The 25,217-nt window shown below is 40.3% G+C and overlaps 1 protein-coding gene across 3 annotated transcripts; it reads right to left on the bottom strand.

Annotated features, from left to right (window-relative positions):
- Window positions 1-1,447: 1,447 nt before the first annotated feature.
- On the bottom strand, window positions 1,448-22,521 carry LOC101900798 (serine proteinase stubble). Of its 3 annotated transcripts, none has more exons than XM_011295442.3 (10): window positions 21,926-22,521; window positions 14,421-15,698; window positions 5,466-6,272; window positions 5,177-5,406; window positions 4,731-5,107; window positions 3,029-3,446; window positions 2,763-2,952; window positions 2,313-2,610; window positions 2,056-2,205; window positions 1,448-1,994 (listed from the first exon to the last, which is right to left on the bottom strand). In XM_011295442.3, exons 3-10 carry the CDS (start codon window positions 6,251-6,253, stop codon window positions 1,860-1,862), a joined length of 2,586 nt encoding a protein of 861 aa, XP_011293744.2. In that variant the 5' UTR covers window positions 6,254-6,272; window positions 14,421-15,698; window positions 21,926-22,521; the 3' UTR covers window positions 1,448-1,859. The 3 variants fall into 3 exon arrangements, with proteins under 3 accessions (XP_011293744.2, XP_058974010.1, XP_019893377.1); XM_059118027.1 differs by having other exon boundaries at window positions 22,136-22,521; XM_020037818.2 differs by lacking the exon at window positions 14,421-15,698.
- Window positions 22,522-25,217: the final 2,696 nt, after the last annotated feature.

The raw sequence follows: 25,217 nt of genomic DNA, 5'->3' as shown, positions 1-25,217 counted from the left end.
AAAATGATTTATTCGGTAACTTCTTGTTTCAACTTCGGTCTTTTACATTCAATTGTTGAGTAAACACACAACATCCAGTAATTATTTGTACAAATTAATGAGTAAACGAACACACATTTAGCATGAAGTACATAAATTCCGAAAGTGAATGCTAAATTCTTACCTGTCTATGTGCGTCCATCTCATAATTCCATTCGATTTTCTATTGTTATTGCCATGGTTTTTTGTAAATCTCAATGATTAATGATCGAATGAAGTCAAATGTCACATCAACTTCCAATTCACGAATCGCAATCTGTCTGACAAGTTATGAGAAAGTGAAATTTTCATCTGAACGAAACAACACGACGGAAAAAATGCCGACAAACGCTGCGAGTTGAATTTCTAGCAGACAGATGCGGTGTTAAAGATGATAGCAAACAACGAAGCAACAAGTTCAAATGTACACGAGCCGGCTGTTATGGCTGTATTGTGTGCAAAAAATTAATTGCTAAGAAGATGTATCCATTCCAATGTTGGAATAAAGTTACACTTCACGCTACTCCCTACGCCCAAGGGTGAATTCTTTCGATATGCTTGCTTTTTCTTGTTGTTATCTGTTCCGCGTAGCAAAAGAAAGAAATGTGTCCATACTCAATGTGTTTCTTCCCTTGCTGCCATGCTGAGCTTAGACCGTTTCATGGTGGTAGCCTAAAGACAAATACAAGAAGATGCATAATGACTTAATGACTGATAACAGTATCATGTTTCGAGAAGTAGATCTAATTTTCATAATAAATTATTAACAAATTTTCGACATTGCTAGTTTTGAAAAGCAAACGAACAAAATGGCTTTGTTTGAAATTAAGTTAATCTAAATTATTAGAAGGAGTTTTCGATCCACAAAAATTATTAAAATGTTGGATCGGAGGACATAATTCCAATAGTGAAATATTATCAATATCGATAGAAAAAGAAGGCAACACAGATCGGTAAAAATTAAGGGAACACAAATCTCCAGCTGTGTCTACCTTCTTTCAGAATTACCAAAGTAATTTTTCTTCATTCAAAAGTAATAGAGAATTTTATTAAAAAAGGATAGAGAATATAAAGTTGCTTATGCTGAATTACGACCTACACCAAAATGCTGTTAAAATGTTGTCGAGGTAAAATTATTATGCGGATCATCCGTTTTTGTGGAAGTTCTATTATATTTTCCGCGCAATAAAATAAAGAGCAATTTCATATGTATCGATAATAACTTATGGATTGACATTTATTTCTTCAATAATGGCAAACTAGTCCATTTGGTCAATATCGGTGTTTATATGATCAAATGACACAACAATTAAAATATCCAAAAAATTTAGGGGAAAAAAATGTTCACCATACAATTTCATAAATCTGTGCCTACAAATCGAATGCATTTTTTTGGCAATAACAACCAATGGTTTATTTTCTTTGGGCAAGACGATATATTTCTTTATTTATTTATTTTTTAATTAAATTAATTTCATACGTTTCCTTCCTCTAAGATTTAGTGTTAATATTTATATTTGACATGACTCTTTTTCTATAATAATAAATATATATTTACAATATGGTTTTGGGTAGGCGCACACTCAAATATTGTGTGTTTGGAGCTAACTACAGCTTACGAAATATTGGGAAATAAATAAAATCACAAATTAGAAAATAAATTAAAATAAAATACACAATAAAAAATAAGGACAAAGTTAAGCTCTCAAAGAGAGTACAACTACAACTACAAAAACAAATAATTAACAAATTTATCGAACATCGAGTATTTACATTGGTGCAACCAGCGTGGAAGGCGAAGCGCACTAAGCTGGCTTAGAGTTTGGCAGCTTTTTGGCCAATCACGTCACATTCTCCATTATCCAAGGCACGAATTTCGAAATCCTTGTACAGACACCGGGTAAGTTTGCCTCAGCACAACCAATGCCCCACGAAATGATGCCGGCTAGGAAGTAATGGCCATTTTGCGATTTCACCTGAAACGACGATGTTTAAATGATGAAGTACAAAATTTGGAATAGTTTCTTTTGAACTCACCTGCAATGGGCCGCCGGAGTCACCTTGGCAAGAGTCTTGTCCGCCGTTCTCATAACCCGCACACAAGAAAATCTCCGGTATGAATTCCTGGCGACCCGCCCTAAGGAACATACTCTTGCAATTGTCATTGCTAACAATGGGCACTGAGACCTATAAATGCAGAATCAAAACAAAACAAAAAAAGGAACGGCATTCAAATGGGGATAATTATTAGCTACTGAACTTGTTTTCCACTTCGTTCAAACAATGACATTTACCTCCTGAAGAACTGATGGCAATGTACCGCCTTCACTCAATCGACCCCACCCCGTTACGGTGGCATTCATACCGATCAGAAGGCTATCGGTTTCGGGCAAGCAGATGGGACTGACATGTGGGGCAAACTCCAATGGCTGTTCCATTTTCACCAAGGCCAAGTCGTACTCATATGTGAAAAAGTTATACTGCGGATGGACAATCTTCTTCGACACGCCCCTCTCAATGTAGGGCAATTGCTCCTGCACGTGTGCAAAGTCATATTCGCCCACCCGTATTCGAATCTGCGAGATCAATAGGCTGAAAGTACAAAGCGCCACAAACGAACACACACAAACTTTTATTACTAATCACCCGACAATGACTTTTATTTTCTGTTTTCATTTGATTCGACTCGATTCGATTCGGCTCAGACATAAGGCGAATATCTATTGACCAGAAAATGTACTTACTCGTCGACACAATGGCCAGCCGTGGCAATCCAGTTTTCATTGATGAGAGCACCGCCACACCGGTGCGTACTTGAAAACCCAAAGAAAGAGGTGCGACGCACCGACACCTGCCAAGGCCATCGACCAAAGGCAGCACTCTTACCGCCAACAATACGCGTTTCCGGCCGCGTCAACACAGGCACTCCACATTCTAAATCAAACAGAGATGGTCGTTTATCGAAAATTGCCGGTACATTAGGGAACAGTGAGTGACCAATTGGACTTACCACTGCGTGCTGCTGAAACGGTTTTTATGACGTCGCCGCCATCAACGGAGTTATCAGCAATTTCGTTTGATTCAATGGCGCTAATATTGGTGGCGGGCAATGTATGCAACGCTGATGAGGGCGAAGTTGAGCTGGTCGTGGTATACGGTCGGGAAGATGACGTTGGTCTTTGTGTTGTTGTTTTGGTGGGTAAAACACCTGCTGTTGTTGCCGTCGTCATCGTTGTCGTCGCCGGTTTCTTGGTATTGAATGCTGTTGTTGTGGTTGCTGTTGATGATGATGACGGAGGCCTCGGGGATGACGTGCTGATGGGTGTTGTTACCGCCGTCGTCGTTGCTGCCGAACTACTTGAGGTTGGTTTGGCATAGGTGAAACTAGATGCTGGCACTGTTGTCGGTCTGCTGTTTTGTCCCACAAACTGCCCCGGGAGAGATAGAAAATGCAAAAAAAGAAAAAATGTTCAAAACGAAATGAAAACAAGGAGGGGACTAAGAATTGGACATCAGTGTTGATGTTATTTGGACATAATGATGCAGTCTAATGACTCCCGCCCAACAATTGCACTGTTTGCAAATGTGCTTGGCCATGCAAAGAATCAATTTTTCATTTCGCCATTCCCCGCCCAACAATATACATATGAGTCGTTCCCTGGAATGGGTAATTCGTTGATATTTTTCGGAAATTGATAAAAAACCCATTTACAATACAGAAAAATATCATCAAGTTTTCCAATGCTCCACTTATGGTTTATTCTCCATAAATTATTCGTATCCAAAGATGTCGATTAGTCACCAGGTTAAACTTCGTGACGAACTACCTCGCAATTTGCTGGGAGCTTTTCTACTAAAACTAAGCCAATTTTGAGATGCTAAATAGGATAAATAAAATCGGTGTGACGTGGACCAATAAAGTCCATTCCCAATACCAATCATCCTACACAGAGTACAAACTTTTCTGCCAAATCTCAAGCTATCTAGATCTTAATAGACTTTGGATTTTTACTGATCTCAAATGTCAAATTTAACTAACACTCTCATCGTATGGTGGAGTGTATAAATATAAATGAGTCAGAATGTGATCTCGGCGTTGGTACGTTACAAGTTAGAACCGATTGAAGCACTATTTTGGTCCACTGAGCCCACTCTTCCTCAATAGTGCATTAGTGTTTGTTGCTGCTTGCATTTTTCCTATATTAAGCAGTGCCTTTGGACTTTTGGACCAAAGGAGACCTACCTAACCTTTACTCGACCAAGGATCAAGAATAAATATTTTATCACATTCCGTGTGGATAGCCCCATATATGTGAGCGCATTTCTACTTGATCTTCATCAATTTAAATCAAGGGCATTGGCGCTCCAGGGGTATCGCAATGCCCAGCCAGGCGGCAGACATGGAAATGTGAAGATGTAATGTTTACTGACAGAACAAAGATCGGGGTTCTATTTGCTCATCGACGCAATGCGCGGTCATCTGGCCAATGCCACTCCCAAGTTAAGCCAATCTTTCATCAGGTATTTTCAAACAATAAAATGTCGCTCTGGGCAGCAGATTCATTATGATGGACGCGAATGGCGGGTCGGGTCTGGCTTATTACAGCGTCGTAGGACTTTTTGCCATTTCTGCCTCTACTTCAGCATAGTGAGCTACGAGGACAAGTGGGGGGGAGGGTGCGGAAAGGATATAATAAAGAAGACAATGTTACCTGGGGCTTCGTTTTGTTCATTGTTGTTGTTGTTGTTGATGTAGACGACGTCGTTGTTGTTGATGATGACGGTGTTAAAGCTGTTGTTGATGTAGTTGTTGTGCTTGTTGCATTCGTCTTCCATGTGGTGGTTGATGACAATGTGGGAGAAATTGTTGTTGTTGTTGGTTTCCTGGTGGAATATGAACCATAGGAGGGCGATATGTAAGCCACTTGGGATTGGGTGGTGTGCCAATCTGTTTGGGAGGGCATTATGGGCTTTTTACTGGGCTTCGGAGGTTTGGGTCTGAACGTTCCCGGCTTATCCCATGCAGGAGGTCTAGGCTTGGTTATAAAGTTCGGTTCGGTTGTCAAGTGCCAATGTTGCTGGTGGTTAACTGGGGTAAAGAAAATAGGTCTCAAATGAATGTCATCACTGCTAGATAGGACGTAAGAAGAGAACTTACTTGTGGTGGCCGAAGATATACTGGCCGATGATTGTAAATCCCCCTGTCCCGCACTCGAAGTCCAAATCAAAGTGGGGTTATCCGTTGTGGTTGATGTGACCAGTCCTGTGGCTGTGCTGTATGAAGGTTTCGACTGTTGCGGCCTCACCAGTGGCCCCTGATGATGAGGACCAGAGGGACGTATGACTAACGTTCCAGCTCCGTGGGGCCTCTCGATGGTTGTCATACCTCTGAAATAAAATACAAATTAGCATTGAATGTGATTTTCTGTTTGCAGTTCGCTTCGTACATTATGCTCGGCTTGTGGGGATGCTGTGGCGGCCTGGGCCTGTGATTCATGCTTCCCATGCCGATGGGCTTAGTCGGTCGGGTGTACGAAAACGTATTGGGCAGTACAATGTTGTCCGTGTAATTGTGGGCGCAACATGAACCAAACATGAACGAGTCCACACACATGCCCACATGGCGACCCTCTGATTTTATACACTCCCACACAAACATACAGGTGCCCTCTATGCGGCCCACCGAACATGGCTTGGGACTGATCTTAAAGTTTTGACTTCTCAGCAAATTGTCGTCCAGGTTGTGTTGCAGCTGCAGTCCGTTATATCCGAATGCGGATCCGCCAATGCTGTGCGCCTGGCGATAATAGGGATCTTCAATTTCGTCCGAGTCCGTATATGGTTGATGGCTCCCCCCGAAATTGCCTTGCAAATTGTGACTCGGGAAACTGGCTGCTGGGGCCCCATAACCAAACGCGGCCACGGCCATTGGGAAGTCTGTTAGCCTACACGCTAGAAAATTGACTAATACTATAGCTAATAATACTTCTAGTATTTGGTAAAAACGATCTCCTGATCTTTCCGACAACCGGAGGTGACTTCTCGCAGTGCGCGTGGTATACCCCTGACGTTCACATTTGCTTCGTCCCGTGACATGAACTACCTCAAGGATGTCCAGTTGAGCAGGCGAAGGTGCAGGTCTGGCATTTTGGTGCAGGACACCTCTTCGACCCTTGACACTGTCATCTTCACCCTGACTGACTAGCCATTGTCGACTATAGCGATGCTTCCTCATCTTCCAAGCGTGTGTGAATCTGAAACGACAAAAGATATCAAAACATTAACAGGGAATTTCGAAAGTTGTTCCGTTCGTTCAGAGGCGTATGCCGAAATGTCGTGGGGGACTCACAGGTAATAGGTTAAAAAAACCCTCGGAAAAGTACAAAAAAGTCTTAATAGTAACCATATTAAAGGGGGCACCAAACCCCCCTCCGCGTTTTTACTTCCCTGCGCCACTTGTCTGCACAAGCGTAAGTTGCATTTTTCAAATTGAGCACGAGACTATTGCGTGAGCACGCTTATTATTGGCTCCATTGTTCAGATATTTGTTGTTTTGTGGTGCCACCAACTGGCGCTCAATGCACAGATTCGTTTCGTCTGCAACCTGCCACTGTGGAAACGTTTATCAACGGCAATTTAATGACGGCCACAATCAAGTCGCTTCTCGTGCAGTTGGGTCTGCGATTAATAAATTGCTTCTTCCATCCTTGTTTGGCACAGACTGAAGATGTTTCCGCAGATGTACTCCAAATCTGTGCGCCACGGTTCAGTACCTGATGCACTTGTTGTAGTCGGAGGCAGCTCCACTGTCCACATGCACACAGCAAATTACGTTGGTGCAGCATCTGCAACATGGAATGGTGTTGCCATAATTGTAACTTTTCACTTTTGATTCACAACACGGCCTACCGCAAAGGGGAGGGGCCTCCCGCTCCCCTTCCATCTGCCAGAAGGTGTAATCCCAACATTTCGAAAAGTAATGGGAAATTCGTGGGAAATCGTAATTTAGAGGTATAAAAAATGAAAATATTATTTGCTAAGGTCAATTGTGATTCCGAATTTCTTTTACCCCCTTTACAAACTTGTTCCTTTGTTATTGTGAGGCATTTTTAAGTAGCAATCGAAAGAGAGAGCGGGAGAGTGTCCGAAATTTCTTTGGAAATTATTTTATTATATTATTATTCGGAAATATTGGGCCGATCCAAGTGTTTCGGAAACATACTGTGCATTGTCACGTACACCTTAAAAATTCGTTACTCCCCATACGCAGTACTGGCAACGAAAGTGAAACTTTGTCTATTCCTTTGACTTTCGTTTTCAAGGACAGCTTTCGCTATCTTTTGTTGGCCATTTCGGGTTTGTTTCAACGGCTAAATTATTCCCATCACATATGTATGTGTAAGTATGTACATGTGAACATGATAGTTTCTCTTCCCAGCAACTTCTCCACCCCTAATGACTGAGCGATCAATTTATCTTAAGCCGAAGATAACCGACAAACATCTATTCATATTCCCAAAGAGTAATCAATCATTCAAATGTGTCTGCGTTGTGATATTTTTAAATAACTTCATTTGCAGCAACAGTAAGAGCAGCAGCAGCCACAGCATCGGTGAAAAGGTTTACAAAAAGTGCGAGTTATGAAAAATAAAAACGCTTGTTTGGAAATTTTAAAGAAAAAATTGAAATATAATATTTTGAATATGCGGAAAAGATCTCGATAGATTTTAACACACATTCTGATTTAACTTTCAATTGTATGAGAGTGTGTGTGTTTGTGTAGGTATATGTTTGGAGAGATTGGTTTTTAAAGTTTCCTATTTTGAATTATGTTCTGGGGGGGATTTAAGTGGATTGAAAGGCTGGTTCGATTTACTTAATTTCATGAAAATGTCTTAAACAAAAGGGAGACTGAAAATAGAATATTAAGGAATCGATCAGAATCAGTTTTTAATCGAGTTGACTGAGCTGCGAAGAATACAATTAGCAATTGAATAAGGCAGTAAGGGAAGTACAACCTCAGGCAAAAACTGCAAACTCGCATAAGTTATTTTTTACATGACGTCGAGTACTGACGAAAATATTGAGAGGAACGTGACAACGTTTTGCATTTTATTAAAGCCATGTTGATCCTTCGTTAGGTTTTTTGCGACCTAAACCAGATACCAATAATACGATAAGCGAAATGCCAAGAAAATAGGTTGCTCTATTCATTTTAAAAATGTTTACCATTTGTACCTGGAAAAATGGACCTACACTTTTGTAATATTCAAACCACGGGTTTTAGGAGAGTTATAATTAATCTAAATGTCGATATTTTCGATATGTTTCACCTTTTATGGAAGATATGACTTTAACAATTTGTGTATTTTTGAAGGAACCAGAACGATTGAATACAGCCAACCTCGAACGCCATCACAATTTAATAGATATATCAATTTTGGCAGGCGAGTACTTGAAAAATAGTTTCCACCGATGTTTTTTTTCGATTCGGAGCCCTAAACAATAGTAACCCTTCCTTGAAGATCCTTCTTATCATGCATACAATTTCCTTACGATCTGATCCAAAATGTATATGTCACATTTTTGTAAATGTAAATGTTGTTTTTTTGTCGGACGGACGGAGTGACATTCTTACACCATGTATTTTTAAAGTGTGTGGTGTTACAAACTTGGAACTCTCCTAGAGTCGCCGTTCAACACTCAGGTACGGAACTGTGGTCCAATGTATCAAAGATCAACAAATTCAAGACGGCTCTATTCGAAAAATAGTCTAAACCTAATTGAATATCTCAATGTTGTATGTGCTAGCTGCCGTCTACACCAACGGTTGATAGGGTTACCGGGCTTTGCGGTTTTCCCTATTACCGTTGTTGTGGGCTGTTGGCCAAAGGCGGCTGTTTGTTTTGGCCAAAACATGTAATTACAACTTAACCGCTGGCATAATTGTTTTGTAGCGAACATTCACATCTTGAGACTGTAATAAACTCAACGTACAGCGTCCGATCATTCTTCCCCCTCGCTCTCTGTGCTATTGCTCATTCACATTCATTCTGTGTGGTAAATAAACACATCTTGTCGGTCTACCCGTTCATTCATCCGTCTGCCTCTTTGACGCTTGTTGGTTTCTTCGCAACGGCGCTGATTTATTTGTGTCAGTAGCAGGTTGTTCTTTCATTGATGATTCAGATTCTTAGTACTCCCCTCTACTCGGTTTTGTAGCCCTGACCCGCTAATGGCCATCATTAAAAATTGTACAGACTAAGGGTATTCTAAAGTAGCACTAAATGAAGCTATGAAAAGAAAAGACGGGTATCATATGAATGGGCGTTAAAAGAAGGTATAAAATATCGGTTTGGCTTTGAGATGATTTGAAAACAATTCTAATATTTTCCGTCTAATTTTTCTACTGTGTAAACACAAACCAATTATCCTTGAGTTGTCTAAACAAACCCTACTCCTTTTCTAAGAAATTAATTTTAATAAAATATCTTCAATGAAAACAGTATTTATTGTCCTGCTTGCTCTGACACGAACTTACCAAAATCATATATCTAGTATCTTACAACATCATTTGTACTTATGTCCATTTTCCCAAATCAAACAAATAAATCAATAAATCGTTAACGTGTTAAACGTCAATTAGATATTGGGGGAGCTGGAAGTAACTTTTTCCCATAGCCATTAACCACAGAAAACGGTGCCATGTCGGAATTCACTTAGAAAACGAAGGTACTCGTGCTCACATACAGTCTCTATACGAGGGTGTGTGCGTGCGTGGTGTGTGAATGGTCATGCACATGGATCAGTCATCATCAATCGATGTGATGGATATAATCGATGCCAACAATGGATGACCATAACAGCCATGACCGTTGCTTCCATGAATGGATGGGGATGTGCTTCGAGTGCGACTTGTTGTTAATAGAATGATGAGCGTTTTCTATTGATCGACCACGCGTTAATGTGCTTGGTTTCTCCAGCTTATCAAAAACGCTTTTAGATGCGGACATTTTCCATTTATGGAGCCATCGAGCTACCCCGCTGCTGTGGTTCCTTATTTGTTCGATAACGCCGATATGTGAAATATGCTTTCTAAGCAAACGTTATTGGCTTTCAACGATGGCTACACGTCTTCACCGTAACTTTCATTGTGGCAACAGCAGATCTGTCCGCTCGGCAACTTTGTAGGGTGTAAAATGCGTGGTGAATCAAGTGTTGTTCGCTGGTGTGATGGGGGAAATCGACAATCAATTAAGAAGTCGACTTTTAATGCAAATCAGTAGTTATCTCGATCCACACATACATACACGTATGTAGGTGCAAAAGTTAATCGCTTCTTATTGGAAGAAAACTATTACACAGAGGAGTAGAGAGGGGAGAGGGTTGGAAAGGGAAAAACAATATGAAGCAAGCAAGAAATGCATTCGAAGTCCATGATAAGAGGAACGTGTAAGTGCGAATTTACACCAATAGTCAATATTTTGAAAAATCATAAAAAATAGAGTTCTTAGGAATATTTTCACCGAACCCATTCTGCTGAGAAAATTGACAATAGTAAGCCGCTATTCCCTCCTCTACGTGTAATGATTTACCGATTCTCTTCAAAACTATTTGTTAAATATGGCAAAATGAAATTTGTAAAACTTAGATCGGGTTCGACAATGGGCCATATCGCACTACTCCTTCCGGTATGTATAATTACTTCCTATATTTGCATACATATACATTTTCTTTGTGAAAGTGAGCATCCGAATTAGTGCAAACTTTGCATAACCGCAAAGTGTGGTTTGGAAATTAACCTGCCCGATATAAAAATTAGAAAAAAAAATAAAATAAAATTACATATAACTTGGCCACAGTCAAACATATAGTCTAAATCGTAGCTTAAATAGTACATAAACTGCGAAAATGTAGCCATCGAACAAACGCGAAACAAAAGACTTAAGACACAAACATAAATTCTCTATTTCTCACCCCCGAGAAACTTACTCTCGTAAGCCAAAAAAGTAGCTCCAGTGGAGCCCATCAATCTGGAGTTGCTTTACATTTCGGTTACATTAAATCTAAACTAGCTCTCACACTCGCACATAAATAATCTTGAAGCTATTCCCCGTCAGCGAGCCAAGCTTTTATTACTTCATATTTTATGTCTTCTGTACGTTCACTTTAACACTTGACCTGATAACATCTGCATTTAAGAGCCAACAAAACGGAAAACTTTTTTTGGTTTCTTTTGTTGTTTGGATTATGTGTCTCATCGCCCCTGTTTCCGAGTTTTAAAATTGAATCTCACAACAACATTAAACCCCAAGAAAGGGCCATTGCCAGCAGCAGTAGTTTGTGGAATCGAGGTTATGAAACATTGGCACACAAAGCAGGGCGTCAGCGGGGCTAATGTAGACAAAAGTCAGTCATTCACTTTCTTTCAGTCGCACCAAGTGCCACTTAATGTTGAAACTTGCTTAGATTTCCGCCAGAGATTGTCAATTAACACCGCTCTAAACGTTTCATCAGAACAATTACGATCCGATCACACAGCGGCCAACGTTAACATGGCCTGAAGAAACAACTATGTGCCTTAGCAGTGTGCGTATGTGTGTGAGCATGCGTGTGTCATTATAGACCTTTATTATTATATAAGTGATAACAACTGCATAGCTTTTATTTTCCACGACCAGCAAATTTTCAACTCACGATTCTCGTTCGAATGCAAGCAGGTCGTCGGTAGGCAGCCTGGCAGCTAGGCAGCCAGACAATCAAGTAATTGCTTTAAAAGTGACACTTACTCGCGCACCAATGTCGTCGTGTTGTTCGTGTGTGTGTGTGTGTGCGCTCCAGTGTTTGTGGATTTCTGCTCAACGCTTTGCGCTGAGAATTGCATAATTCGGCTTGAGCTTAAAGTGACACAAATAAGTCACGCATGCGTAAAAAACGTATGAATAAAAATAAATTATCCAGACAGCAGTGGTTCGCTTTATTCATGCCAAAAAAGCATGTTCGGGCAAATAAATCGGCAATAAAATGCGCTTGTTTTGTCATTTAAAACATTTATGAAGCGTTTGCTCTCTGGATGAAAGCATTGCGATGCGATGCGATGTTGCGCAGCCAAGCCAAGCCAAGTCGCAATACAATTTGGCCTAAATTTGACGACCTATCTGAAGCTGTCATTCGCAAATAAGTGGGTCGACAAGTTCTTGTTGTTGTTTTATTTATTTTTTTGGCGATATTTAAATTGGATTGGCATAGGGTGTTGTAGCATATGCACATGTATCTGTGTTTTAGAAGTCCCTGACATGATCTGAATGGATTGGGAGTTCTGAGAACAGTAAGTTTTACATATAGCGTGACTGCTATATATGACTATGAAAAAGCGAAACCCATTAATATGTCGGAAGGTGGTCGGTCTTTCGTTATCGGCATTGAGAACTGCATAAAAAATTATTATTAATATTATTAATTTTGAGGTTTCCAATTCAATAAAATAGCATATGAGTAGTATTTCATTATTTGCTGTCACATCAACACACTAAATCCAAAATTTTGGAAATATGTACTGGTTCATTGTTTTGGGAATTCTTGGAACATCGAGTATCGAAAATTCTTTTCTGTTTACCCTCAGACCTTGGTCGTATACATGAATATGGTTTTAAAATATCATTTTCGAATATTTTACCATGAAGTTTTGTTCTTCTCAAATCCATACAGATACAATTAGAAGAATTTTGACCCCTTACTTCCATGCCATATAACCCCGGGGGTCATCTGCGTCAGAGGTCGATGTGTATCAACTATCGACTACCTTCGCACCGGATCTAAACAGGATAGTAGCCCTCGTCTTGTACAAGTCTACTTCCGTTGCTACAATTTTTTTTCAATATGGTCACTTGTTAGAATTTTATCTGAATGAGGCGAATTCCATTTTATCAAATCTAAGGATTCTTTTCCAAATTGTGATTGTTTCTTGGGAAGTCCCATTTTCGAACCATGCCTAAGATTGATACAAATAGTACGACCCGTGGACTGAATCTGTTCACTATTTATGTGACTTATTATTTGTCCAAAGAAATTAACTTTGGTGTGAGAGGTACCAAAGAGAGTGAGCCCAAAATAGGGATATCGTTCATTTTCGCACCTGGCCTTAGTGTGATTCAAATATGAGGTTCAGAAACAGTGGACCGATATGGCCGTGATAGATATGTAACCACATGTAAAACTTGTACAAATTCGAATACTACCTCTCAGGGTAAGAACCAACCAGATCTAAGCAAGGGATGTGAGAAAGTGGAATGTGTAGCGCCTATTTTTAGGTTTTATAACATTTCTTATTTCAACACCAAGTGGACACATATATTCTATGCAGGAATCACCACTGCTAAACTTTCAGGGTAAGCCCCGCACGACCACTGCTCCTTCCTAACCGTAACGAAATACTGCAACACTATTCCCAGAAATAACAGCTTTCATTTGTTCCTTGTCATTCTGAAATTCGAACAAAAAGTCGATGTGGGGAGCCTCTCACCTAATGATCGTGTTAATGACGGAATATAAGTGCCGCAATTGGAATATAATCAACTACCAATTAAAATTAACAAGTGCGTCACGCCATCCCAGCTGGCGGTGTTCTCTTTTTACGCTTGCTTAATGACGACGTCGGCGGCGGCAGTGGTGGCGGTGGGGAAGCCATCTTCAACGCATGCCGGCACACGTCACCGAAAAGCTGGGGCGGTGGCGGCAGCAACAGTTGGTTATGATGTTAATGACGATAATGGTGTCGGTGTTGATGGTCGTGGTAGCGGTGCTGGTGGTGATTGTTTCGTTTATTTAGTTTTGCGGAATGTAAACAAAGGCGTCTTGTGTTCGCTCGCTCGCTAAACAGCCAAAGAAATGATGATGAAATGCATTTAATGAATGCATTGCTGCCACAGATTATGTTCAGCTGATATCCAAGAGGTACCCGGCAGCCTGCATATCCAGGTTGAGGGGTTTCTGAGGTATCGGCGTTTTTCTTGGTTTCCAACAGCATACAAGCACTGGAGCAAGAGGAAGAGGAGGAGGGGAATGGCTAATTGTATCCAGACTTATGTCATATCACACAAGACCCTAACGTGTATGTGTGTGTGTGTGAATGTTTGTATGTCGGAGTGTTTGCGTCAAAGAAGAAGAAGTCTAGCATTGAAATGTTACGTGTCTCTTTGTAATTATTCTGCTTGATGGCTTTGGGTAATGTTGGCATTTTTCGTAAAATTGAACAAATTTCATAGGCAGTAGGCAAGAGTTAGAGACAAAGCCATCTTCGAAACATACGCACACACACACACACACATACACTCATGTGCCAACATCAAAACAAGGAAGTTCAAAAATTTCGTTATTTTTTTCTTTTTGTGTTGTTGACTTACCAATTTGTTGCCACTGTTGTTGCCGTTGATGTCGCCGTTGTACTTCGAGCACGAAAGTCGGCAATCTCATTAAGTCATGGATGCCACCAAATGCAGTGCAGAAGAAAATGAAAATGAAACAGCAGATGAAGATGATGAAGCGTTGTGGCGGCTGCTGCCACCCTCGTTGCCACTGTTGCAGTGGCAATTCCTTTGCGGTTGTGTTTGCTTTTCTAAGCTGTTGGCCTTGTCAGTTAGTCAGCCAGCCAGTCAGACAATATTGGATGAAACGATGATGGCTACCGTTGAGATGAACTGAACTCTTGCTGTGGTGTTGGGTTGTGTTGTGTTTGATGCAACATCCGATACTTGAATGGATAGATGGCTAGATGGATGGATGGATGGATGGAAGCTTGGCTTGTTTTCCAGATACCAGCGGCAGTAGTAAACTTTAAATAATTGACACTGAACGTGAAAATGCCATCATAATTGGTGATCTATAGACGCTGATGTGGTGCTGAGCTGTAGCTGTAGCTGTAGCTCTGTGTGGAATGCAATTTCTCTCTGTGATTTGTTTTTTGCTGGGGCCAATTGCTATTTTCGGTATATCTTACAGTTCAGCTATTTTATGTGAGTTTTATTGCTGTTGTCGTTGTTCTTTTTGTAACGAATCGACTTTTTAGGAGTTGCATGAAGAAAGCAACGAAATGTTTTCATTTTAATTACTCTAAATGTTATTGTTGAATAGCACAGTTACACACACGCACTCATTTACACTCATTACTGCCAACAGCAACAACTACAAATACACTCTTATCGCCACCGCCATCGCAGTCTACTGAAAAGCCGCCGCACAAAATTATTTCACCATAACTCATAAAAAACGTATCATTAACTCCTTTCATTCGATCGGTTTGTGAGCGTTGTTGTTGCTGTTGTTTACTTTACACCGAAATCTTTGGCGTTTATGTTTTTTTGCTCATTTAAAATAAGAAAAAAAAAAACGAAAAACGATTGCTCACTATTTTTTATTGCACTTTTAAACTTTTTGTTTTATTTTTTAATTCTTTCACTTTGTTCGGCCACTGCTGCCGTTCTGTTTTTGTTTTGTTTCTTGAATTTGTTTTTTTAATTTTTAATAATCATTAATCAGCCTTTTGGTTACATTGGCGTTCGCGCACTTTTTTTTTTGATTTGGTAGTCAAATGAAATGTTACACATGCCCTTTGGCTAGCTGGCAATCTACACCGTCCCTTCGACTATCACACAACTGTAGATCCACTTAGAAAATATAAACATCTGCAAAAAGAAAAAAAAAAAAACAACGAAAAACATAAAGTAAAAGTTATGTTTGTTGTTATTATTATTGTTAGGCCGTTTTTTATAAACCAACCTTTAATTAATTAACCCCCGAATGTGCGCCGGGTAAATCTGAATACTTTTTGGTTTGATTCGCTACAAAATGTAATTGGAACAAATCCAAAAAGTAAACGGGACTTATTCTATGTAGAAGCGGTAAGGTACAACTTTAAAACCGTTCCGTTTTCCAATGAAATGTCTTTACCCTTTTCTTGTTATACCCTCCACCATCGTGCTGAGTTTGTGATTCCGTTTGTAACACCTCGAAATATAAATTTTAGACCCCACAAATATATGGATTCTATGTCGATATCCGTCCGTCCCTCTAGCCTTTCAACGAATTGAAGAAGGTTGATAACATGTTACTCAAATGTGTGTTTGACCTATGTCTATCCAGGTTCAGGTCTTTATATAGCCCCCAACGGTCTTTCCCCATATTCGGTATTTTGATGATTTTAGCTACATCATTCACCGGAATTGTTTCATATTTCGTAATTATAGTTCATAATGGGTACTACATCCTGTAACCGAAAGTTGTCAATGACTATGTCTTCGTATAGGTCCCCCATAACGGTACCTCCATATATTCGGTATTTTGATGATTTTAGCTACAGTATTCACTGGAATTGTTTCAAATTTCGTATTTGATGTTGCCAATTGGTACTACAACCCGCAAAAGAAAATTGCCTATGCAGGTCTATTTCTTCGTATAGTCCGCATATAACGGTACTTCCCCATATTCGGTATTTTAATGATTGTGCGATACTATTCACCGAAATTGTTTCAAGTTTCGTATTGGAATATTGTAATGGCCTACTCTAACAGACCCAAGACCCAAGAAATGCTAAAATAACAGCATCTTAGTTAATTTGCATAGGATCGTTTAGGGCAATTACTCGTGTCGGTCATGTGAGGGTTAAATTTATGTTCATCATGGGAATGTGTTAAAAAATTGCTGAATCAGCTAGTAGGCATCACTCGGAACAGATGTTGTGTTTTTTTTTTTGTATTTCTTTCTAATTGAAAAAGTAGGTGTCGCCTGCCTTTGATTAATGCTCTGCCAATCGTTATTCACTCCTCTTCGATAGTTCGCTTTGTTTTCACGAGAGTAGAAAAGCTAATCCCAAGTGTTTTTAAATGGTTTTCATAAATCAAGCCATAAACTATTTGGACTATTCGTTGTTTTGGAATACAATTCATTCAGAACAAAAGATGATGCTGCCGCTTGTGAAATTGGGTCACACACACACACACACTAATTTATTGTTATGATTGTGTGGAAGTGGAAGCTTCCTCCCACACAATTCATGCTTTGCATGTTAGTTGCGAGACACAGCTGAAAGCATTCTTCGTCGTAGAATTTGTAAAGATTTGTTGTAGATGAGAGGACAGTCTGCAAATAATCCGTCTAGGAAAGCGACAACACTGAGACGGTTAATGCAAAATAAGCCCAAATTATCCCTAAATGCCTGACATTACCTCTTCTGTGAGTTTCAAACTTTATTAGGCTATTTCCATAATAATCGGAAAATATTGTAGAACTATTATTACGGACACACCTAGTGCAGCTCTTGAACATTAATTTTGGTCTAGATGCGGGCCCATAATTTTAGACTGAAACCAAGCTATAATATCCTCCTCACAAAGGGGCCAGATTCATCCATCATGGAAAAACTATCAGACATCCACATTTCGATCGCATCATTTTTTTCAGCAAATGCTCTTCTGATAACGATAAATGTGCAATCGGAAAAAATGTCGCTAACAAATTAGCCTAACCCGAGTCGACTAATAACAGAACCAAAACAAAAGACTTTAGACACGAACGGTTTCTACCCTCAGTCAGGCTATGACCAGTTCAATTCAATTCAAAGAGGAGCAAAGTAAATAAAAGCAATTATTTTATTAATTAGAACCCGCCAGTGAAGTTGCATCTGTTTGTGTCTGGGAATACACTCGTGCTTTTGCTCTGACTCTAGCGACACATAGGAAACAATTTCCGCATTAGCTGGCAAATCCAATAGACAAATGGCATAACATAATAATGGCTAAGCGATTGGATTGCTTTTCGTTGTTCCCAGTTCTTGACTGTGTCTGTTTGTTTGTTCTGCGGTTCGGCTGCTGCCACTACTGCTGTTGGAAGTGTTTTGTCTCAGACCAATACCGCCGCCAGTGCATACAAATACAGCTGACAAGACCGCATATTACGGTCCTTGGTCGGGTTTATGGTTGTTGTTGTTGCTGCTGCTGCTTTTACTGCAACTACAGCTGTTGCTCAAAGCTGCAGATGATAACTGTAACAAAACACGTATACTAATTAGTCGACATTTGAAGCATGTTCCCCAAGTCTATGGCGTATTGACGAAGAGAGAGAGAGACAGATAGAGAGGGAGAAAGAAAGAAAGCAGCAGCAGCAGTAACACCAACAACGGCGACAGCAAACTACAAAAAATTAAAAAGAAAATCACCAAAGAACAACAGCAACAACAACAATAACAATAACACCAACAGCAACAACGGCCGAACGATTCCATGTTCAGACAATAAGTAATTTTCGCCTGTCGTTTCTGTATGAAAACCCAACAACAACAAGAATAAGAAAAACAACGACGACAAAACGGCACATAAAAATTAAATGAAGTAAAAATCTTTGAAGAGTTTTCAGCAACCGACAGGGACATTCACATACTCCAGTCACCATCAACGATCGACGATCTACACAATTTCCCAGGAGAGCAGACGGCAATTGGGTTTATTTGAATAGCGGGCACGTTAATGGAGGATATGTGTTTGAGTTTGCATCCAGCCCAGCAGCGGAAGGGCTTTGAGTATTTTGTTGAAATATGTATGTACTCTCTCTCTTTGGTCCAGGTCCAATATGAAACATTCCTACTCTTAATAACTCAGGATGTCTGTAACTGCACTACTTCCTCTCTGTGCTTGTAATGCATTCTATAGAAAGTTCCCTCATGGCTGAGTTGGCTCTACTTAAAGGATTTTTACCAACAATTTGGCTGCTACTTTTTTTATCCCTTCGTGGATAAAACGATAAAGCCTAGCGCTTTTCTGTTCCAGTGGTATTCTTATGCACAAATTGGACCGATTGGCCAGGTCATTTGTAAAGTTTAGAATCTCAAGTTAAAAGTTCGTCAATTCGTTATGGAGTCTGTCCAACCAAGGAAATGGTGAACCACACACACTCACATACACACAAACATGTCTGTTAGTATATGAGGCCAGTCTCTTGAGCATATACAAATATTTTCTATATGAATTAGCCGGCTGGGAGGGTTGGAAAACGGGTAGGTTTTCCAGCCACATTCTTTTAACCATTTTATTTTCATAAGCGAGCGCATGTATGCTGCTCAGCCAATGCGATAATAGCTTTCAAGTTGTCGAGGCAAAAATGATGATGGCTGATGCTGGTGACCATGGCTGCAATTCGGTTACTGTGGGTCTCGGCTCTCCTCTCATTCCGGTGTGCTGGCTGGGGCACACACATGTGCCGTTTAATTAATTTTTCCGTTGCCAATGTTTGCGAAAAGTTCGCCGGACATCTCAGACCAGAGGCGAAGAAAGATAGAGAGAGAGAGAGAGAGAGCGCGCGTGCCTTTCAAGTGCTGGACGACCTGTTAGAATTGCTGCACTGCAGTGCGGCTATGTAGCTGTAAGTTCGTTCGACTTGAACCGAAAGCACTTTTATTGTTATCTTTGGATCCATACATGGCTTCAAGTATGCAGAGTTTTTGCTTTCTGACATTTGCGCGATGCCACAGCGACATGAAAGAGCGTTTTATTTCCAGATTTTTTTTGTTTTCTGTTGGTTTTGTGTTTGATGTTGACGAAGCCGATCAAAGATCGTAGATTAGTTGTGTTACCATTTTGTTAAATTGAACTATCCAATCTGGATTATGGCTGTGAATGGGTGTGTGTGTATGTGTGTGTGTGTTTGTGAGTGCCTATCCAATTCTTAAATGTCTGTATGAGTTTGTGTTTGTGTGTGGTTTATAAAAGGGTGCCACACCAACACCTCCCTATTGAGTCAGTAATGGAGATTTTTCTGCTGGATTAGTTGAGGTAACGGATGGGTGCTAATTGGAATATATCATCGCCAAGTTTGTTTAGTCTGCATTTACATATGTACATACAAATGGCCATGAATTAAAATGGAATACCTCCAATTATTAATTTATGCATTAATTTATGGCCCAACTGCAGCCAAATGAGAAATTTATGAACTCTTTACTTAATCTAAACTCAAGGCAGAAACGATGGGGACAGAAGAATTTTGGCAATTCCAGACCCTGTTGGTCCTCCCCTTATACCCCAATACGTAGTTTATGCAAAAAAAATCCCTGAACTGCGTTTGACGAAAATGAACTTCTATACACCGTTTGTTGTTAAACTATTTGGTCAATATAAGGTACTATAACTCAATAATTTGCCTAATTCAGCGAGAACGAGTGAAGAGAGAAACTTTGGCAATGCAGCTACTGAGAGTTTCCTTCAAATTATGCCAGTCAGAATTATTAGATGTTTGTTTGTCACTTTAAAATTTGAGTCATTATTTTTGAATATTTGTCTAATGAGAGGCTTTCAATATTGTATGACACCATCAAATAACTATTAATTCGATTTCCTCAACAATTTTTAAGTGTGACGTCTTGAATTTGCGAAACAGCTGTTTTCTTTTCACTGAAGTCCTTTCGAAAACTGTTTGCTATATTTGCACTTGGAAGAGAATGTTCTGTCTGTCGAAGTTACTGAGTTATTCTCATTGAGAACTTACCGTACCCATCTATAGTCTATGCCTGTCTATACTTCTGGATAATTTCCAGATGTCTCGACACAAGTTGCTACTCGAATCTTTTGGATTTGCATCCGAATGAATATCCCTTCATACCCGAATCGCCTTTTTGTCGTTTATGATTAATATCTTAATTTGCATCAGCGCCCGCTCGTTGTTAATTTTAATACTTCAACACTAGTTTTCTGTGCCCAGCTACGACGGCTACAAATCAAAGCATTAGTCCCAGCTCGAGAAAGAGGATATTTTTACAAAAATGTGTCATCCCATTCCATCTCAGCCTCAGCCTCAACCCAGTCCAGCCACAGTGGCAGCAGCAACAACTATGTACATCTCCAATGTCGTTAAGTATCGTCAACACATCTGCCACTCACGGCTCGTCCGCGTCCGTCTGGGCTTTGATACCATTTTGGTTTAATGGATGGGATGATAAGTACGGGAGCGCACTGCTGCATTTCTTGTTGACAGTGCACCGAAGTTTGAACTTGATACACGACTGCGTGACACGCATATTAAAACCTGCCAATGCGACTCTTCAGGCCTAGGTTGTGTCGCATGTATGTATGTATTTGCGTGTGTGTGTGTGTGTGTGTGTGCAAAGTCTTTAAGAATGGACGGACAGCAACAATGAAGCGATTGCTCAACACTGCACTTGTACAAAAACTAATGGAGGTACTTAAAGGCCACTATGCTGTCTTGGACGTTCGGTCGCCTGCCTTTGCCAAGCTGCCCGTATCTGCGTTCGTTCGTTCATTCGTCTGCACGTTTGTATGGATGGTGTGCAGCTATTAGAGGCTTCGATGGCTGTTAATGCTGCCGCAATTTCTTGAGGATTTTGTAATAGATTATACGTGCCTTAGATTTTAATTGGTACTTTATCCGTACGCTGTCAATGTCACCAATAATAAATTTTGGTTTTTTTGTGCAAAACTTATCTCACCCCCCGCACCATAGTTTTGTAGATGGCAGCGCTGGGATAATAACACCAGCCATCAGTGCTGCTGCCATCAATCATAACGAAAATGAAACACATCAATACATGGACAAAATCAAAACTCTCACTTTCGTCAAAGAAAAAAATAACCCGCCCCTTGGAATACCAAGTGTGGAGGAGGCATAGATGCTAGGAACACCAAGAGGAGACATTGTTGTTGGTGTTGTTGACACATAACACCCGTGAGCCACATTGGCAGCATCAAGTGTTGCTGGGTTGGCAGAGCAGCGTTTGTGGCCAGCAAAGATTTCTTATTACGCATTCACCCCTCCGGCCGTTTTGGCAAAGCGTAGGCCACTTAAGCGGCCCCTTCCCGCCCCCACTCTCATATGTAATAATAACAATTGCTGGCTATCAATAAATTACCTTGTCACTTGGTTCGGCAATTGTGATTTCTTTCGCTCTACTCAATTTGTTTTGTTTTTGTTTTGTTTTGCCTTTGTTTTGTTTTCTTTTTCTTTTCTTTCTTTTTTAGTTTTCAACACAACGACAGCAACATCCGTACACTCAAGGAATTAAGTTCGATCAACTGTTGCTCTCTTTTTGTCGATGTCTATTTTCAGATTGATTTTTTACCGATCTGCCGATGGGCCTGCCTCAATTTGCAATTCATTTTCGTTTCAATTAGAGGCACAAGTACACATCTGCAGGCGCTAATCCGGTCGAGTACTCTTCCGCGACACAGAGGATGAGAGGTTTTCTTAGACTTTCTTAAACACTTTTTCGAAACTAACCGCATTTGTTTATTTCTTTAAGATAAGCAAATATTGGCTTTGTGTAGCGACCGGGTACTTCTACGAGTTATGTTGCCAGCCGCGCCGACGAACCGCTCTAATGGAGACTTATGACGGAACTGTGCAGTAATTGTGTTAAACTCCAGCACAAAACCTCCAAAACGAACCCATCAGCAGGCCGACAAACAGTCATGGCATGCCGTGTGTCATGGTTGTGTGGTGTTGTGTGGTGTGGAGCGCATTAGCCAACCATACGTATCGGGCGAGAGCAGTCGGATGATATGTGTGTGCACATAATCGAACCAAGCCGAACCGAAGAGAGCTGTGCTTGTGAAGATGCTGCGCACGCGCTCTTTTTTCTCCACCGGCACTGCAATGCAGGCCGGAGCATTGGTGAGCACAGGTGTTGTTGGCGAACTTAATTGACTTCGGTTTGCAGTGGAACGCCTCTCGATTGATGTGTGACTTTGTCATCAGCTGATGTCTGCCAAGAGATGCAGCTGTGGCTAAGAGAAATTGGATGTTCTCTTTTTGGCCACAAATGCTCTGTCTGCAGACATGTAACCCAGTTGCCCTCAAACATCGTGCTAATCAATGAGTAATGGCATTTCAATCGAATATAACAGACACACACACACACACCAATACATAGACAATGGTTGTTTGTTGTTATGCTTCGATTATGGATCAATTTCTTCATATCGTCTGATTCATCTTTGCCATCCAACTGATGCCAGTTTTGTGGGCGTTTGTCTAGCGGGCGGTATTACTAATATTCAGTGGAAATTCACGCCGATCGCTCGGGAATCTACAAAGCTTACAAGGTTCTGTCACCAACACCTTAATTCGATCGATAGATGTACGTAACATAATTGCCATTCTTAAACCAACAAGTCGGATCTGTATGAGGTTGTAATGGTCATTGCTTGAATGAGAATATCCTCCACTGCTTTCTCCGACCAACATCGACAGGGAAACATTACATACTTTGCCATTCGGCCCTTCCAAATTAAAGCGTTTGCAGCATTAGTGGGTATTACATAAGCGACTTGTTAGTGTTCGCTTTTGTTTTTGCAAAACAAACAACAAGTAGTGTCGAACCTGTCTTCCTCTTCAAATGCAAACATTCTTGTCAATATTTCTTGGAGTTTCCCTGCATAAACATGTCTACAAACAAGCGCCCGCAACCATTCCCTTCATCTTTTCTTTGTCCAGTTCTGTTTTGCCTCCAGAACGAGAAGTTGTGCCACCATGAAGGCCATAATAGCTTCAGTCATACATACCTATGGATAAAACCACATATTCAGCTGTGTCTGTGGCTGTGCTGTGCTTTCCTTGTCAATGTTCTAAGCCAAAAACAACAGCAACAATTACAAGTCGCTCCGCCACTACCTACCTCTCCTCACCTTGTCGTACCTGGTTACCAAGTTATTAAATCACTTTTGGCGTTATTGCCGGGAAAGAACATTTGTTATGTGTGTATTTATGGCGAGTGGAGTCTCTCTTGCCATCCAACTAACCCCCATCCCCCACCCCTCTCCACTTATGGGCCCAGCTCCAGCGGTTTTATACAAATGTTCCCATAGTGTGACAGACTAAAGGCACCTTTGAGCTAGCTACCTACATACATACCTACCTAGCTGCTCCTAGTTGATAGCTACTTCGCTTCGCTGCTTAAGGTTCACCGTTTTATTTTTCATGTTCGTGTGCCGCTGATGGCTGCTGCTGCTGCTGCTGCTTCTTATTCTTCTGCTGTTGATGTTAATGGCAATAGTGTACTGGCTGGTTGGCTGTCTAACTGACGGCTGGCTGTTGTGTACTTTTGTTAGAGGAGATTAACTAAACTAATTTAATTTGTTCTTTATTACATTGCCATTTACAGTTGTTGTCATTGTATTTAAAAGCTCAAAACATACGCAGCCAAAACACGAATACATATCTATAACAGCGTACTTTCGATACTGTCTCGGGCAAATGTGCAAGCATATACTTTTGAATGGCATTTATTCTATGTCGCTCCATTGCTACACCCCAATGTTATTAAGAGGTCCTACATTCTTAGACAAACTATCTAAGGTCTTGAGCGAATATTTTGAGGGGTTGTAAGGCGAATGATGCAATTTATATGTCGTCCATCACAGGGTGGAAGGTATTACAAAAGTCTTAATCATATCAATTTACTTCTGAATTTATTGGGTAATGGTGAAAGCATTCGTTCAAAACGAAAGACTTAAGACACATACTGTATTTATTATCTCGGCCTATAGTGCGCTCATTTCATTTGATATAGTCAACAATTGCCTCAGCACTAACACATGCAATGTACACACTCCTCCTGGTAACTCCCTCACCAAATGTTGCGAATTTGAGATTCCCTTTAAATTTCCCACATTTCAATATTTTTGCCACTTGCAAATCCAGTATGAACATAGGATATATTAACAAGTTAGAAAGTATTACTTCGGTTTTGCCCACAGATGTATACCTTCAGCCAATGTTCTATTACTTAAGTATATTTTGACTCCTGTTATAGATTATTCAAATTTTTGGCCCCCTATGAAGTAGGTTTCAAAGGAATGGACCAAAATTGTAACATTTCATATCGGACCCAAATAAATAAAAGATATACATATTGCGATGTGCCAGGTTCGGACTATATGGGCTACTTCCTTTACTTTATATGAGATAAGTGATAATGTAAAATGTGCGTGAGTTGTAAGGTATAGTCGACTCACATATTCTATTCTATGCTTCATCTAATACAGATAAACATATTGGTATGGGAAAAATTACAGAAAATCGAAATCATAAATTCCATATTCATCTCCAGTTTCTGGTTGAAAGACATGAGGTGAGGTAAAGGATATGTATAATCAACACAACAGATATTGTGTTAGCAAAATTTTTTGTATGTTTAAATTTTG

This window comes from Musca domestica, unplaced genomic scaffold (genome assembly GCF_030504385.1).
Source record: "Musca domestica strain aabys unplaced genomic scaffold, Musca_domestica.polishedcontigs.V.1.1 12, whole genome shotgun sequence".
NCBI lineage: Eukaryota > Metazoa > Arthropoda > Insecta > Diptera > Muscidae > Musca > Musca domestica.
Note: the sequence above shows the minus strand (reverse complement) of the source record. Positions and strands in the feature narration are given on the sequence as shown.